Here is a 17,639-nt window from a genome sequence, read left to right as displayed (position 1 = left end):
GTGTGTGTGTGTGTGTGTGTACACATGTGCATGCACATGTGCCAGTACTGGGAATTGAATTCAGGGATTGGTTCTGTCCTCAAGGCAATAAAGCTATATCACTTGAGCCACAGCTTTACTTCCTGCACTTTTGGTGGTTAATTGGAGATGAGTCTGTCTTGCCTCGTCTGACATCAAACCACGATCCTCAGATCTCAGCCTCCTTAGTAGCTAGAGTTACAGGCATGAGTCATCAGCACCTGGCAATTTGCTTCTTTTTAAGGAACTTCCTGAAGCCACAGAATTTTAATGTCTCTGTCATGTTATACTTAGCTTCAATTCAAAATCATATCCTAACTGTTATGTACTTTGACTTAACTAGAAAATGGGATATCAGGGCTAGGAATGTGGCTTAGCAGTAGAGTGCTTGCCTCACATACATGCAGCCCTGGGGTCGATTCCTCAGCACCACATAAACCAAAAAGGCCAGAAGTGGGGCTGGGGATATAGCCTAGTGGCAAGAGTGCCTGCCTCGGATACACGAGGCCCTAGGTTCGATTCCCCAGCACCACATATACAGAAAACGGCCAGAAGCGGCGCTGTGGCTCAAGTGGCAGAGTGCTAGCCTTGAGCGGGAAGAAGCCAGGGACAGTGCTCAGGCCCTGAGTCCAAGGCCCAGGACTGGCCAAAAAAAAAAAAAAAAAAAAGATAATAAAAAAAAAAAAAGGCCAGAAGTGGTGCTATGGCTCAGGTAGTAGAGCAAAAAGAAGTCAGGGACAGTGCTCAGGCCCTGACTTGAAGCCCCAGGAACAAAAAGAAAAGAAAATGGGACATCAGACATCAGATAAGAAGGCTAGAAACCAACCATAAATTAGAATTAAGATAATATTTTTCGGGCTGGGGATATGGCCTAGTGGCAAGAGTGCTTGCCTCGTATACGTGAGGCCCTGGGTTCGATTCCTCAGTACCACATATACAGAAAATGGCCAGAAGTGGCACTGTGGCTCAAGTGGCAGAGTGCTAGCCTTGAGCAAAAACGAAGCCAGGGACAGTGCTAAGGCCCTGAGTTCACGGCCTAGGACTGCCCCCCCCCAAAAAAAAAAAAAAGATAATATTTTTCTAAGTCCTACTTCCATAAGTAACATAATACAATTTTTTCAAGAGGAGGATGCTGGATGCTGGTGACTCACACCTGTAATCCTAGCTACTTAGGAGGCTGACATCTGAGAATTGGAGTTTGAAACCAGCCTGGGCAGGAAAGTCCATGAAACTCTTTTTTTTTTTTTTTTGGCCAGTCCTGGGGCTTGGACTCAGGGCCTGAGCACTGTCCCTGGCTTCCTTTTGGCTCAAGGCTAGCACTCTGCCACTTGAACCACAGCACCACTTCTGGCTGTTTTCTGTATATGTGGTGCTGGGGAATCGAACCCAGGGCCTCATGTATACGAAGCAAGCTCTCTCGCCACTAGGCCATATCCCCAGCCCCCTGAAACTCTTTTTTTTTTTTTTTTATGGCTTCATTTTCCTCAGGCTTATGCTTAGAACCCAAGGTTAATTTTCCCTGTGGCCAGGGTGTGCTTAAGTTGATAAAAATCAGCTTATGGAAAAGTTAAAAATGTAGTTAACTGAATAGAAGACCCAGAAATAAAGCTGCATTCTTACAGTCAGCTGATATTCGACAAAGGACCTAAAGACGTACAATGGAAAAAACATAGCCTCTTCAACTACTGGTGCTAGGAAAACTGGGCGGCCACATGTAGAAAACTCAAAGTAGACCCAAGCCTATCACCATGCACCAAGATCAACTCAAAATGGATCAAGGACCTTAACATCAGACCTGAATCCTTGAAACTACTGAAGGACAGAGTAGGAAAGACGCTAGAACTTATAGGCACAGGAAGGAACTTCCTGAATAGAGTCCCAGGGGCACAACAAATAGGGGAGAGACTCAACAAATGGGACTACTACAAATTAAAAAGTTTCTGCCCAGCTGAGGATATAGCCACCAAACTAGAAAGATAGCCAACCATACGGGAAAGGATCTTTACCAGCACAGCAACAGACAAAGGCCTAATATCTGTCATCTACAGAGAACTAAAAAAACTAAGCCCCTCCAAGCCGAATAAACCAATTAGGAAATGGACAAAGGAGCTAAAGAGAGACTTCACAAGAGAAGAAATAAAAATGGCAAAGAAACATATGAGGAAATGTTCAACATCCCTGGTAGTAAAGGAAATGCAAATAAAAACAACCCTGAGATACCACCTCACTCCAGTCAGCATGGCCTATACTCTGAACTCAGGCAACAACAAATGCTGGAGGGGGTGCGGGGAGAGAGGAACCCTTCTCCATTGTTGGTGGGAGTGCAAATTAGTACAACCACTTTGGAGAACAGTATGGATGTTTCTCAGAAAGCTCGACATAGACCTACCCTATGACCCAGCCATACCACTCCTAGGCATCTAGCCTGAACAACAGGCCTCAAGATATCAAAAAGACATCTGCACCTCCATGTTTATCGCTGCACAATTCACAATAGCCAAAATGTGGAAACAACCTAGATGCTCCTCCACAGATGAATGGATCCAAAAAATATGGTACCTATACACAATGGAATACTACATAGCAATTAGAAATGGTGAAATATTGGTATTCGCAGGGAAATGGTCAGAACTTGAACAAATAATGTTGAGCGAGACAAGCCTAGAACACAGAAAACAAAGGGGCATGATCTCCTTGATATATGACTGTTAAGGTGGGGGGAGGGGGAGACAGTAGAGACCAGGTCTGTGAAACCAAAAACTTCTTTTCAAATGGTATTTCCCACAGGTTTGGGTCAGCGACCCTACATTATGTAACTAAAACCAAACAACTACTCAACATATAAAGGTAAAAAATAGACCTCTCAGCGGATCACAATAGCTTAAAAGCTATGTATGTATGTTCATATAAGACAAGGATAAGCAAACTCTATTGTTAACGTTACATTTAAAGTCCTAGGTGAATTTCCTTTGGCGTAGGCCACGTGGCTACTGTATATGGTCTTGGTACACTGTGTATTGTATATATGTCTACCTGATCTAGGGAAGGGAAAGAAAAACAGGTGTAAGATATCACAAGAAATATACATACTGCCCTATTATGTAACTGTACCCCTTTTGCACAACACCTTGTCAAAAAAAATTTTAATTAATAAATTAAAAAAAGTTGTGTGTGGGAAAGGTTTATTGGGTTTGAACTCAGGGGCTGGATGCTGTCCTTGAGCTCTTTTGCTCAAGGCTAGTGATCTACTACTTGAGCCACTGCTCCCCTTCTGGCTTTTTGAGGTTAACTGAAGATTAAGAGTCTCATGGACTTTTGCTGCCTGGGATGACTTCAAACCCCAAACCTTAGATCTTAGCCTCTTGAGAAGTTAAGATAATAAGTATGAGCCAAGGACACTCAGCAGAATTTTTTTTCTTTCAAAATAGTTTTAAATGCAAACATCCCAAGGCCAAAGACCTTCCATATGTTATGACTCTATTAAATCACCCTAAAACAAAGCTACCAGGCTAGCAAGCCCTTCCCTGTTCACATAACAGGACTGGTAGACAGGATGATTCTGGAGGCACCGATACTTCTCTTGGCATTGCCACTAAATGTGAACAACCATAAATACTGCAACAGGAAATAGACCAAGATGAAATAAACAGAAAAATAACTTTAGAGGAAACAAAGAACTTAGGAATCAGGAAAGACCTTAAGTGAAACCTCTCAAATTTGTGAGCATATTGGGTATAATACATACTTAATAAGGTCCTTTTTTAACTTTTTATTTAGGATAGTTCCAATATTAGAAGTTATATTCCCTACTCAAATTTACCCACATCCGTATTTCATTCTGTTCTATAATTGTGTTCATTCTCCCCTATTTGTATGTATGTATGTATGCATTATGTGTCTAAGCCATTGGAAGATTGCATATAACACTGTCTTTTACTCTTAAATACTTCAGGCATGTGTGTGTGTGTACACATGCGTGTGCAAGACCTAGAGCTTGAACTCAGGGCCTCACTGCCCTGTAACTGTACCTCTTTTGCACAACCCCTTGTCAACAAAATTTAATTAATAAATTAAAAAAAGAAAAAATATAGTTAACTAAAAGACATGTATGTTTACATAGATAGTAAACAATCCAATCCAAAAGTTTAAATGTAAAAAAATTCAAAACCAATAGCATATTCAATGCTGAAGGCAACTCATTGCCTGGGATCATTTTTCTTCTTTTCGGTACTTTATGTAGGACAGTCATTCAATGAACACTCATTGAACGGGACATGAAATGACTTGGTTCTTATAAATGTCTCACGGGAGCGGACCATGAAGCTCTTATCTCCAATTAACCACAAAAAGCCAAAAGCAGAGCTGTGGCTCAAGTGGTTGAGTCCTGGCCTTGAGCACAAAATCTAAGGGACAGCATTCAAGCCCAGAGTTCAAGCTCTGGGACTGGCAAAAAAATAAAAAAGAAGAAAGGGAGGGATGATCATCTTAATTCTAGAAAAGACTAAAAGATCTTCCTTAATAGTTAGAAGTGGGGGCTGGGGATATGGCCTAGTGGCAAGAGTGCCTGCCTCATATACATGAGGCCCTGGGTTCGATTCCCCAGCGCCACATATGCAGAAAGTGGCCAGAAGTGGCGCTGTGGCTCAAGTGGCAGAGTGCTAGCCTTGAGCAAAAAGCCAGGGACAGTGCTCAGGCCCTGAGTCCAAGCCCCAGGACTGGCCAAAAAAAAAAAAAAAAAAAGTTAGAAGTCACATTAGCCAAAGTCAATTTGTTTTGGCAATCTATGTCCTCAGGTTTTCCCCTTATAATCTCTAACTCCTACATATATTTGCAATAAGAAGAGAAACTATGAACAGTTACTTCTTAAGAATCTTGAGATTCTAAAATAGCATCATAAGTTTTTATCTTGAAGCAAAATGCCAAACATGATTGTATGATTTTTCCATTCAGGAAACCTTCTGATCTGGTTGCTTGAGCTGTCGTAACAGTTTCCACCTGGGGTCAGATCTGCATTACATTCTTCAAAGACTGTGATCTGATAGGGATCTCCCTTTAGATCAATCAGGCTTTAATCACACTTACAAAGGGAGAATTTTCTGGTTGTTCACCACCACAGCTACTAAAGGAGAAGCTTTTTGGCTTTAGAGCTATGAAAATTTACTTTCATGCAACAGAAAATAACTCCCATTGTTTAAAATAACAGTGATAAAATTAACAACAAAAGGGCAGCCTATGCTGGGTGCCAATGGCTCACACCTGTAATCCTCACTACTGGGAAGGCTGAGATCTGTGGATTATCGTTCAAAGCCAGCTCAGACAGGAAAGTGTGAGACTCTGATTTTCAGTTAACCACCAAAAAGCCAGAAGTGGGGTTGTGGTTCAAGTGATAGAGTGTTAGCTAGCCTTACACACAGAAGTTTAGGGACAGTGCCCAGGACCTAAGTTCAGCCTCAGGACTGGCACAAACGTGCACATACACAATGTAGCTTAGTACCAGAATTCTGTTTATCATGAAGGGAAAAGCTTCGGAATATTAAGTGAGCTTATATATGCAGAGCATAGTTAATAGAATAAAGTGTTCACTGTGAGTTGGATTCCTTTATTGTCCTGGCAGAACAACACCATATGAGTAGCGGCCTTCATAGAGTCATAATTTAGAATGCTTACTTGATCCTGCACAAGTAGCAAAGTTACTCTGGAAAGCATTCATAAAGTCCCCTGGCCAGCCAGGTGCAGGTGTCTCACGCTTGGAATCTTAGCTACTCAGGAGGCTAAGATCTGAGAACAAAGGTTTGAAGCCACCCTGGACAAACAAATCTGAGAGACTCTTAGTTTCCAATTAACAACCAAAATGCTAGAAGTAGAAATATAGTACAAGTGGTACAGCTAGTCTAGCCTTGAGTGAAAAAGCTACATCAGAACTCTAAGCCCTGAGTTCAAGATATAATATTGGAATAAACCAACAAACAAGATGTTAGCTGCCATTATCCTGAGGCCATAGAATGCCCTGGGTTTGGGAGCCAAAGAGCATGGTAAATCTTGGCTCTGCCATTGCTCAAGTGAGCTGCTCTGAGACTTGCCTCACATAAACATGAGGACAGTAATGCCTGACCCACTGGGTGGCTGGTAAGGACTAAACAAGGTATGTTGTACAATGCTCCTTCTGACCTGAAGTATACTGGATGCAATAACTGGGGATAAGGCAATGTTGATGCTGTTATTATTGCATTGGAATAAGTATCCTGGGTTGTTGGAACACGGAGTCCTTTGAATTGAATATAATGAATATTTATAATGATCTATTTGTGCTAGATATTGGGGTGAGTGCTTTATATTGCACTCAAGGGGCTGATAGTAAGGTAAGAAAGAGAAAGATACAAATTGATAAATAACACAGTTAGAACCAGAAGAGGTGAAGTACTTAAACTTGTCACCGAGAAGTGACATGATAGCAGCATATCTAAGCTAAGAGTCCTTGGCCTGCCTTTGCTCCCAAGTTTTGTCACTTGGAGGCCTCTGAACCTCAGCTCTCATTCATTTTAAGGCCTTACACATGGAGCTCTAAGGAGGTTATAATTCAAATGGATGTATTTTAAACTTTAAAAAAACATTTTAAACATTTACTGAACACAAACACCATTTATTTTAAACTTAAAAAAAAAATACGATCCTTCATATTTATTTTCTTTTTGCAAGTCCTGGGCTTGAACTTAGGGCCTGGGTGCTGTTCCTGAGTTCTTGCTGAAGGCTGGCACCCTACCACTTGAGCCACAGCTCCACTTCTGGCTTTTTTTTTTTTGATAGTTTATTGGAGGTAAGAGTTGCCTGGGCAGTAACATCTGGACAGTACTTCCTGAGCTGGCTTTGAACCGCTCTTCTCAGATCTCAGCCTCCTGAGTGGCAAGGACTAGAGGCATGAGCCACAGGCACCTAACTGATGATTCCTATTTTTCTGTTTTCTTTTCTTTTCTTTTTTTTTTTTTTTTTTTTTTGGCCAGTCCTGGGCCTTGAACTCAGGGCCTGAGCACTGTCCCTGGCTTCTTTTTGCTCAAGGCTAGCACTCTGCCACTCGAGCCACAGCGCCACTTCTGGCCATTTTCTGTATATGTGGTGCTGGGGAATCAAACCCAGGGCCTCATGTATACAAGGCAAGCACTCTTGCCACTAGGCCATGTCCCCAGCCCCTCATTCCTATTTTTCATCAAGAGTTAAGAACAAGGGGCTGGGGATGTAGCCTAGTGGCAAGAGTGCCTGCCTCGGATACACGAGGCCCTAGGTTCGATTCCCCAGCACCACGTATACAGAAAACGGCCAGAAGAGGCGCTGTGGCTCAAGTGGCAGAGTGCTAGCCTTGAGCGGGAAGAAGCCAGGGACAGTGCTCAGGCCCTGAGTCCAAGGCCCACGACTGGCCAAAAAAAAAAAAAAAAGAGTTAAGAACAAGGCTTGGGGATGTGGCTCAATGGGACATACAATCTTTGCTAGCATGCACAAGGCCCCACCCAGGTCTAATCCCAGCTCCAAAAAAGAAAAGAAGCAAAGAGAGGGAGGAGATGGAGAAGGTGGAAAATGTCTTGGAAGCAATAGTGAGTGGCATTTGCATGGTTGAGATTTAAGTAGGACTTATATCAAATCCACAATGTCTTTGATATTTGGACTTAATGGGAGCTGCTTCTTTGATTATTATGGTAACTGACCACAGTGACTAAAAACTGCCTTTCCTTCTTTTCAGGTAGCGACAGTGACAGAAGCTCTTGATATTCTGTCTCCTGGTGGCCCTATAGAAAGCTATTATCCTTTGACATTTATCCAGGTGAAACAGGTAGGCTTTCAAAGATGCACTGTACCTTTTTTCTACTGTGTTTTGAAGATGGGCCAAAATTTTCCTGATTCAGAGCCCAAGAAAGGGAACTTACCATCTCCAGGCTATGAGCCTGAGGCTGACATAGAGGGTGATCTTTCTATATTTCCTCTTGTTTCTTCCTGTCATTCAGCCTGCTTCACACAGTGGTAGGAGTTAAAGTTGGAGTGCATCAATTGAAATAGTACCACCATTTTAATACTTGTTTTTAATTTGCTCAGTAGTATAGGAACTGTATTCTTGGAGGCTGGAAATTCTCACTTCTTTTTCCTGCTTTTGAAAATAACAGAGCACATTTTGTTTTTGAGTGTCTGTAGGTTTAATCTCTAGGCACTGGCCTCATATTTGTTTAGAAGCTTTTCATAACTTTTTATTCTGATGAAAAGTTCAGAGCCAGGGCTGGGGAGATGGCCTAGTGGCAAGAGTGCTTGCCTTGTATACATGAGGCCCTGGGTTCGATTCCCCAGCACCACATATACAGAAAACGGCCAGAAGTGGCGCTGTGGCTCAAGTGGCAGAGTGCTAGCCTTGAGCAAAAAGCCAGGGACAGTGCTCAGGCCCTGAGTCCAAGGCCCAGGACTGGCCAAAAAAAAAAAAGAAAAGTTCAGAGCCAGCCAGGGCAGATAAACTCAAGAGACTTTTATTTTGAATAAACCAGCAAAAAGCCATAACTAGAGGCATGAGTCAAGTGATAAAGCACCTGTAATGAGTAAAATAGTCAAGCAAGAATGAGAGGCCCTGAGTTCAAACCCCTGGACTGGCACCAAAATAGTCAGGTTGGAGGCATGGCTCAAGTAGTAGAGCACCAGCCATGAGCAAGCAAACCAAGCAAGCTGAAGCCCTGAGTTTAAACCCTGGAACCAGCAAAGTAATTAAAAATGAAAGTAAATTTTAGATTAATGCTTCTCTGTTATCTAATAATATTTTGCATTGTATTCAAGTATCCTTAGTCATGCCAGTAATGTCCTTTCTAATTCTTTGTTCATTCCAGTTTCCAACCCATTGCATTTACTTATAATCCTTCGTTAAACTTCTCTCATCTGAAACAGATAAATGAACAAACAGAACAAAAGGGAAAGAAAACAAAAACAGCAAAAAAGAAAAACACATCTTGTTTTCATGTCCTGGAATTCATTTCAATATGCATTTCATTCTTGATGGTGTTTGAAACATTTGTTTTCATAGAAATCAAAGGAAACCAAGTTCACTTTCAATGAACAGCAAAAGTGATACATTTGTCTTAAATCTCTTTCTAATCAGTATTATGGGTTTGTGCTGTACCGAACCACACTTCCTCAAGATTGCAGCAACTTGACAAACCTGTCTTCGCCCCATGATGGGGTCCACGACCGGGCCTATGTTGCCGTGGATGGGGTAAGAACCCTGCTTCTCTGCTTCCATGGGGCCATGCAGTCTGTACTTACAAAATGACCACCCGCCTTTCCAGCCTCAAGCCACAGCCCTTTTCCTGCTGGGGTTTACATTAATCCTGAGGCTGATCATAGACCTACCCTACTTCTCTGCTTCTTGGGAACAGCAGCTATCTCTAGTCCCACATTTATATTTGCCATATATAAAGGACCCTGAACCTGGTGCTTCCTCCAGATCAAGAGTTACAATCTGGCTGGGTGCCAGTGGCTCACACCTGTAATCCTGGCTACTCAGGAGGTGGAGATCTGGGGATTAAGGTTCAGAGCCAGTCTGGGCAGGAAAGCCCATGAGAATTCTATCTCCAATGAACCACCCAAAAAAGCTGGAAATGAAGCAGTGGTTCAGGTGGCTGGACATTAGCCTTAAGAGCCTGTGCCCTGAGTTCAAGTCCTGGTACTGACATATAGAACACAAAAAAGTTATCATGTGAAAGCTTGCTCACAACAGTTATAACTAAAAGGCACCAAGATCTCAGTTGTATAACAAAATGCAGATACACTTGAGAATATTAATTCCAGGACTACATGTGGTGGGGCACACCTGTAATCCCAGCCCTGAAGAATGTGAGGCAGGAGGATGGTGACGTTGAGGCCAGCTTGGGCTACATAGCTGAGAGAGAGAGAGAGCCCTTTCTTATGAAATAATCTCATACATGCACACATTTTTTTTCTTTTCTTTTTTTGCTCAAGGATAACACTCTGCCACTTGAGCCACAGTGCCACTTCTGGCCATTTTCTACATATGTGGTGCTGGGGAATCGAACCCAGGGCTTCATGTATACGAGGCAAGCACTCTTGCCACTAGGCCATTCCCAGCCCCACATGCACACATTTTTAAAAATTTCCAAACCAAGAAAATTTGTCCAGGGTGTGTGTGTGTGTGTGTGTGTGTGTGTGTGTGTGTGTGTGTGTGTGTGTATGTGTGTGTGTGTGTCCAGGGTGTGTGTGTGTGCGTGTATGTGTGTGTGTGTGTGCCTGTCCTGAGTGTGTGCCTGTCCTAAGTGTATACCTGTCCTGTAGCTTAAGCTTAGGGCCTGGGCACTGTCACTGAGCTCCTTTTGCTCAAGACAGTGCTCTACCAGTTGAGCCACAACTCCACTTCTGGCTTTTTCTGAGTACTTTATTGAAGATAACAGTTGTATGGACTTTCCTACCTGAGCTGGCTTCAAACTGCAATCCTCAGATCTCAGCCACTTGAGTAGCTAGGATTGTAGGCGTGAGCACCTGGCATAGTTCAGAGCATTTTAAATGAAAATATGTGCATTGTTTTAATTTCACTTTGAACAAGTTTCTATAATATTAAGCTATTTATTTTATTTTATTATTAATTATTTTTTGCCAGTCCTGGGGCTTGGACTCAGGGCCTGAGCACTGTCCCTGGCTTCTTTTTTTTTTGCTCAAGGCTAACACTCTGCCACTTGAGCCACAGCGCCACTTCTGGCCATTTTCTGTATATGTGGTGCTTATTTCATGGTTTCCAATTTATGAACTGCCTTCATAAGTTATAGTCAGAGTAGTGCCAGTATGAAGAAGAAGAAGAAGAAGAAGAAGAAGAAGAAGAAGAAGAAGAAGAAGAAGAAGAAGAAGAAGAAGAAGAAGCAGCACTCATGATTCATGCCCATAATCCTGTCATCTCAAGAGGCTGATATCTGAGGATCAAGATTCAAAGCCAGCCCAAACAGACAATCCCAGAGACTCTATCTATCTCCAGTTAACCAGCAGAAAGCTAGAAGTGGAAATGTAGCACAAATGGTAGAGTGCCAGCCTTGAGTGAAAAAGCCAAGCCCAGAGCACAAGGCCCTGAGTTGAAGCCCTAGTACTAGTGCACAAGCACACATGTACACACACACACACACACACACACACACACACACACACACACACACACATACAAATAACCTATAAAGAATTAGGAATATATAGCTGATAAAATGCCTGTTGTTTCCCTTCATTCTGTTATGTAACTTCTGTGGTTAAGGCATCGTACCAAGCATTTTGAGGTGAGCAGACCCCACCTAACTTTCTGATTTTATCTCGGTTATCTGATTTTTGTCTCATCTCTCCCATTGTTTAGAAGCTATTTCTTCACAACTGACTTTTGTACTGTGCAGCCATGAAATAGTTCCTCCAGTAGGAATTCTTCCCTGGAATTTTGCCTCTCTTCTTGTTTTTTTAAAGATAGATGTGCAGGATGTGAACTTGCCTCCAGTGGGAAAGTTGTCTGTCTAGCAAACACAGGCCTTGCGTTCAAACCCCAGTACTATTACTGCTAAAAACAACAATAGATGTTCAGTACAATGTTCCAAGGAACCCAGCCTGGCCCTTTCTATGCTCAGAGCTGTGTTTGGCAGTTCTGCAGTTTAGAAGACCTTGACTGGCGAAACTTGGCCCCTTAGAGTGACTCAGGATATCAACACATTTCCTACAAGTGCAGTGGCCCTTAACAGCAGGAAAGTGTGTGAGACTAACTACACATGCTCTTTCTCTTCCCTTCAATACTATTTGCATTTGACCTTGAACCCATAGGTACCTCAAGGAATCCTGGAGCGAAACAAACAGATCACTCTGACCATAAAGGGAAAAGCTGGAGCTACACTGGACATCCTGGTAGAGAACATGGGGCGCATAAATTACGGCATGTTCATCAATGATTTTAAGGTAGGATGAGCAACTCTGTTAGAACTAAGTCTGAAGGGTTCCCAGTTATATGTCTGAGTAATTGGAGAAAGTTTTATAGATTGAAGACTCATAATGCATTCTTTGCCTCCACTCCCATTAACATACAAGCAAATTTTAATATGCTTTACATTTGTTTGTTAGTTTGTTTTCACATTTTCTGCCTGGGCTGGCTTTGAAATTTGATCCTCCAGATCTCAGTCTCCTGAGGAGCTCAAGATTCCAATTGTGAGCCACTGGCACCCAGAAATAGTTAGGCAGTACTTAATGGTTTTTCTTTTGTCTTTTGTCAGTCATGGGGCTTGAACCAGGGCCTGTACACTGTCCCTGAGCTCTTTTTGCTCAAGATTAGTGCTCTACCACTTTGGGCCACAGTGCTACTTCCGTTTTTTGAGTGATTAGTCAGAGATGATAGACTCATAGGGACTTTTCTCCCCTAGGTGGCCTTGAACCACAATCCTCAAATCTCAGCCTCTTGATTAGCTAGGATTATAGCCATGAGCCACTGGTGCCTGGCCTCAAGCCTTTTAATATTTTGATATATGTATATACTGTGACATGATCATCACAGTCACATGAGAGAAGCTATTCCTAAGAGCACATAAGCTTTGCCAAGCTTGATGAGTCAACCTCCCTGATTTGTCTTGCAAGCTAAATGATAAGTTATTTTGAAGAGCTCTTTTCCTCAGTAGATGATAAGTAAGCAGAGCTTTAGAAACAGTTGAATGCTTCCCTTGAGCTTGAGTGTGGTCATCCCACAGAAAGCAACGGAAGCTTCTCTACCATGCTCTTCCTCTTCCTCTGCTTTGAAAACCCACCTTGCTCATGAAAACCACTCCCTTGTCAACCCCGCATGCTGAGCATCTGGAGGGCTGGGCTGCGTGGGCATCTCTAACACTCTAGTGCTGTGGATGGCCTTTTTTTCTTGCTAAATTCACTCTTGTCTTTTATTCTGTACCCAGGTGTCTAGTCCTAATCTGTTTTTCTAACATATTTCTAGCATCATAGATATTTGTTGCGTTTATAAGGTTTCCCCACACGGTGCTTCAGGGGTGCAAAGACAGGATGTCTATGATAAGAAAGAAAGCTCTTGGAAGAAATGAAGGCACCCCTGGTCTAGGACAGGACAGGGACTAATTCCTGACTCTCTTGGGGACAGCTCAGAGGCCAACCATTCCACACCTAAGGCTGTGTGGCAGACACCTTTGCCTCTATTATAAATGTCTCTCACCATCCTTGTGCTTGGCTATAATCGGGGACTTTCCTGCCTGCCTCTTATAGGCCATGCTGACCTCTGAAGAGACTGGACTCTGTTGAGTAGTCTCTGGGTCCCCAATACCCAGCAAAAAGCCTGCCATATAGCTGCATATTGAATACTTAGTGTTATATACTTACCTCATTCACTAAATGGACAGTTGAGACTTGGTATCAGAAGGTATCTTGAGACAAATTTAAGATCTCATTGGGAGAAGTTCCTCATATAAAAAGTCAAGAATGAGTCACACACGGTGGCTCATTGTACAAAACCCAGCCTTTAAGGAAGCAGAAGCAGGAGGATCATGAGTTTGAGGTCAGCCTAGGCTACCTAAGGAGTTCCAGGCCAGCCTGAGATATATACTGAGATCTTGTCTCAAAACACTAAAGGAAAAAAAGAAGTTGGAAGCTAGGTGCCAGAAGTTCATATCTGTAATCTTAGCCACTAAGAAGGCTAAGGTCTGGTGCATGACTGTTCAAACTGAGCCTTGGCAGAAAAGTTTGTGAGGCTCCATCTCCAAAATAACCAGCAAAATTCCATGCTGTAAGTGGGAGTCAAATGCTAGAGCACCAGTTGTAAACAAACCAAGTGAGAGCTCAAGGCTAAGTACAAGCCATAGTATTCTCACATAGACAAAGTTAGTCCCAAGCATAAGCTTCTGTGTGGTAACTGTTGGGACTTGCCAGCTCTTGGCCCTATGGGACATATACGGCAATTGCCAAACCAATTCTGAGGCTCACCCACCATTGTCATGGCCATTTATATCCTCTTACAGACCTCAGAGTCTCACCTAGTGTTTCTCACTTGAAGTGGCTAAGTGAACTCAGGTGTGAGCTCAGGGGCTCTGAAACCACACTGGCTCCAGCTTCTGTGTAAGAAGCAGAGGCCTTCCCTTTTCTGGGATCCATTTCATCTTCCATTTTCACAAACACTTTGGATTGGTGAAGTGAAGTCCAGGGTTCCATAGGCTTCTCTTCTTGTCATGTGCTGACTACAGCCTTCCAAGGAGGGACATGCTGCTGTGTCAGCAAATGCCTGTTCCCAAGATGTGACTCGGCCACAGCCAATTCTGTGGTACTTGCATGTGTAGTTTGCATCTCATTGTGTTGGTGCTTTGATCCAGTGTGCTCTCCAAGGGATTCAGTGCTGAATGCAGAGGAAGGGAAGTCCTTTCCCTTCCCTCCCCAGCTCACGGTACTCTTTCTTCTTCATAGGGTTTGGTCTCTAATCTGACCCTTGGTGACATTATCCTCACAAACTGGACCATTTTCCCACTGGACACAGAGGAAGCAGTGCACAGCCGACTAGAAGTATGGAGAAACCATCATGTTAGCCGCCATGATGCTGACCACCGTGTTACTGGCCACCACGGTGCTGGCCGCCACGGAGCTGGCCGCCACAGAGCTGGCCGCCACAGAGCTGGTCGCCACAGAGCTGGCCGCCACAGAGCTGGCCCCTATCTTGGCAAATACTCTAGTAGCCACCCTTCATACACACTGCCAGCCTTTTATGTGGGCAACTTCTCCATTCCCCAGGGGATTCCAGCCTTGCCCCAAGACACCTACATCCAGTTTCCTGGCTGGACCAAGGTATGTACCTCCATGGGAAGCATTCCAATTTAGGCTAAAGCATCAGGTTTTCAGTGTGAGTAGGACTGGGGAGAGCCATTGATGGGGTGCTTCTGTTTGAGGTGCCCGGGGTTCTCTGTGCTTGATTACCAATTCCTGAGGAATGGGATGGTAGCAAGGCTACCATGGCCTGGAGGTGCCCCCTCTGCTCCATTTTCATCGACACCGTCCGTCAGCTTTCCTGAGGCCTCTTTAGACATTGTTTATGAGGAAAACTTCTTCATCCAAAAGAAAATCCAGTTCAAAAGTTGATCTGGTTCAGCAGTGACTGAAGAGTTGATTTTGTTTTTAATTGCTGGTTGTGGAGCTTGAACTCAGGGACTGGGCACTGTCCCTGAGCTTCTTTTGTTCAAGGCTAGCGCTCTACCACTTGAGCCACAGCTCCACTCCTGGCTTTTTCTGTTTATGTGGTACTAAGGGATTGAACCCAGGGCTTCATGTATGCAAGGCAAGCACTCTTGCGACTAGGCCATATTCCCAGCCCCCCTTCTCATTATCTTTTGTTTGTTTGTTTTGTTGTGGGGCTTGAACTCAGGGCCTGGTCCCTGTTCTTGAGCTGTTTTTGCTCCAGGCTAGTACTATACCACTTGGAGCTACAGCTCTACTTCTGATTTTTTGGTTGCTTAATTAGAGATAAGAGTCTCGTGGACTTTTCTACCTAGATTGGCTTTGAGCCTCTATCCTCAGATCTCACTCTTTGGGGAGCTAGAATTACAGAGGTGAGAGACTGGTGCCTGGCCTCCTATCTGTGTGTGTGTGTGTGTGTGTGTGTGTGTGTGTGTGTGTGTGTGTGTGTGTGTTGGGTATGTGTCTGTGCATGCACGTGCACAGGCACGCGCCAGTCCTGGGGCTTGAACTCTAGGATTGTGTGCTGTCCCTTAGTTTTAATGCTAACATTCTACCACTTGAGTTCGGCTTCACTTCCAGCTTTTTTTCTGTGGTTCATTAGAGATAAGTTTTACAGACTTTCCTGCTAGAACTTGCTTCAAACTGTGATCCTCACATCTTAGCCTCCTGAGTAGCTAGGATTACAAACATGAGCCACCAGCACTTGCCCCATTATCCTTTTTTTTTGCCAGTCCTGGGGCTTGAACTCAGGGCCTGAGCGCTGTCCCTGGCTTCTTTTTGCTCAAGGCTAGCACTCTGCCACTTGAGCCACAGCGCCACTTCTGGCCTTTTCTATATATGTGGTGCTGAGGATTTGAACCCAGGGCTTCATGTATATGAGGCAAGCACTAGGCCATATTCCCAGCCTGGCCCATTATCCTTTTTTTATGAGTAATTAACCCCTTGCTTTCTTGTCTTTCCTCTCTCCCTCCATTTTGAAGGGGTCCACTATTGTTTTTCTCTGCTGTTTCATGGACAACTAAGCAGAGCTGGTGGGCTTTTACAATGCATTAGTCATGGCTACTGTCCCTTCACTGTCTCATCTCTAGAAGCTCTCAAACAAGCTAAAGTCTTAGTTTCTCTTCTCCCTTCCCTGTTGGCCTTTCTGTTTTGTTTTGTTTTGTTGGGACTGAGATTTGAACTCAGGCCCTTGTACTTGCTAGAAAAGTATTCATTCTACCACTTGAGCCACAACCCCAGCCCCTCTGTTGACCTTCCTAGACCTCCAGGCCTCCTTAACCCTCAATGTTCTTTGCTCATCTCACACTTCCCCCAGGACCTCATTCTCCTCACCATGTAACTCTTGTTCCTGTCAAACCTGATTCTGCCTCTACCCTTACTTCCTGCCCCATGACCTACTAGGAGGCAGTCTGAGTTCTGAATCTCCTCCCCACCTTCTTCTCCAGGCCAAAATCCTCTTCTCACACTCCTGCATTTCACTTCTCCTTTCTGTCCCTGCCAACTCCTTTTTAGCAGCCAAGAAGAGATGTCTTAAGGCTCTGGGACCTAAAACCAAAGGATGCACCTCCCTGGATCAGCCCCCTGCAACAAGCAGGCATGTTTTTGTTCCCCCCGTCTCATTTTCTTCTCCCTTCCTTAGTAGAATCAAAGGTAGAGAAATGAAAAGCAGTCAGAGGTCAGAGTTGGTTTATTCTAGCTGGGTTAGATCCCACCCAGGCATCTGCTTGGCTTTGGAGGACTTAGCTAACCCTGTGGTGCAGGATGTCCTATGGCCATCCCAGGCTTGCAGGTGAGCAGTGAGCAGCTGAGTAGCCTGCAGGAGGTATAGAAGTTGGAAGCCCCTGCTCTGTCTGGAAAGTCCATGTGGAAAGGCATGGCGCAGGATGCCAAAGGCCAGGCAAGGAGCTTGCGCTAATTATCCAAGTATGGCATTGAGTTATTTGGTCAGCCTGATTGTCCCTGCTTGGCTTCCCAGTGCACACACAAAATCACAGGAAGTTGAGGTCCTCTGTTACAAAGCATTTCAGGTGTCTTACAAAAAGTCCCGCCAGGTGAACAGTCTAGCAAGGATTTATTTTAGTGTAACAGGGTTAAAGTAAGGAGAAATTAAAAAAGAGAAATATTTCCTGTTCCCCATGCAGAAAATGGAACCCAAAATACTAGTTCTTATCTGTAGCTTTTATTCTTTCTGAGCTAAGGAGAATAGCTTTCAGTCCAGTATGTACTAGTTCTTCAGAAAATGGCTTTAGGTGGGTAAGATGAGTGAGGCCTACCCAAAGCACAGGACTTCCTTTTGCAAGATATGTACTTTCGGGGCTGGGGATATAGCCTAGTGGCAAGAGTGCCTGCCTCGGATACACGAGGCCCTAGGTTCGATTCCCCAGCACCACATATACAGAAAACGGCCAGAAGCGGCGCTGTGGCTC

At 43.9% G+C, this 17,639-nt stretch overlaps 1 protein-coding gene across 1 annotated transcript in view; it reads left to right on the top strand.

Annotated features, from left to right (window-relative positions):
* Nucleotides 1–17,639, top strand: part of Glb1 (galactosidase beta 1) — a 116,791-nt gene that overhangs the window by 81,871 nt on the left and 17,281 nt on the right. The window contains exons 12-15 of the mRNA XM_048348625.1: nt 7,748–7,837; nt 9,137–9,250; nt 11,833–11,964; nt 14,452–14,826. Of these exons, the coding sequence (XP_048204582.1) occupies nt 7,748–7,837; nt 9,137–9,250; nt 11,833–11,964; nt 14,452–14,826 (711 nt within the window). The remainder of the gene's footprint in view (nt 1–7,747; nt 7,838–9,136; nt 9,251–11,832; nt 11,965–14,451; nt 14,827–17,639) is intronic.

This window comes from Perognathus longimembris, chromosome 6 (genome assembly GCF_023159225.1).
Source record: "Perognathus longimembris pacificus isolate PPM17 chromosome 6, ASM2315922v1, whole genome shotgun sequence".
In the NCBI taxonomy this organism is placed as follows: Eukaryota; Metazoa; Chordata; class Mammalia; order Rodentia; family Heteromyidae; genus Perognathus; species Perognathus longimembris.
Note: the sequence above shows the minus strand (reverse complement) of the source record. Positions and strands in the feature narration are given on the sequence as shown.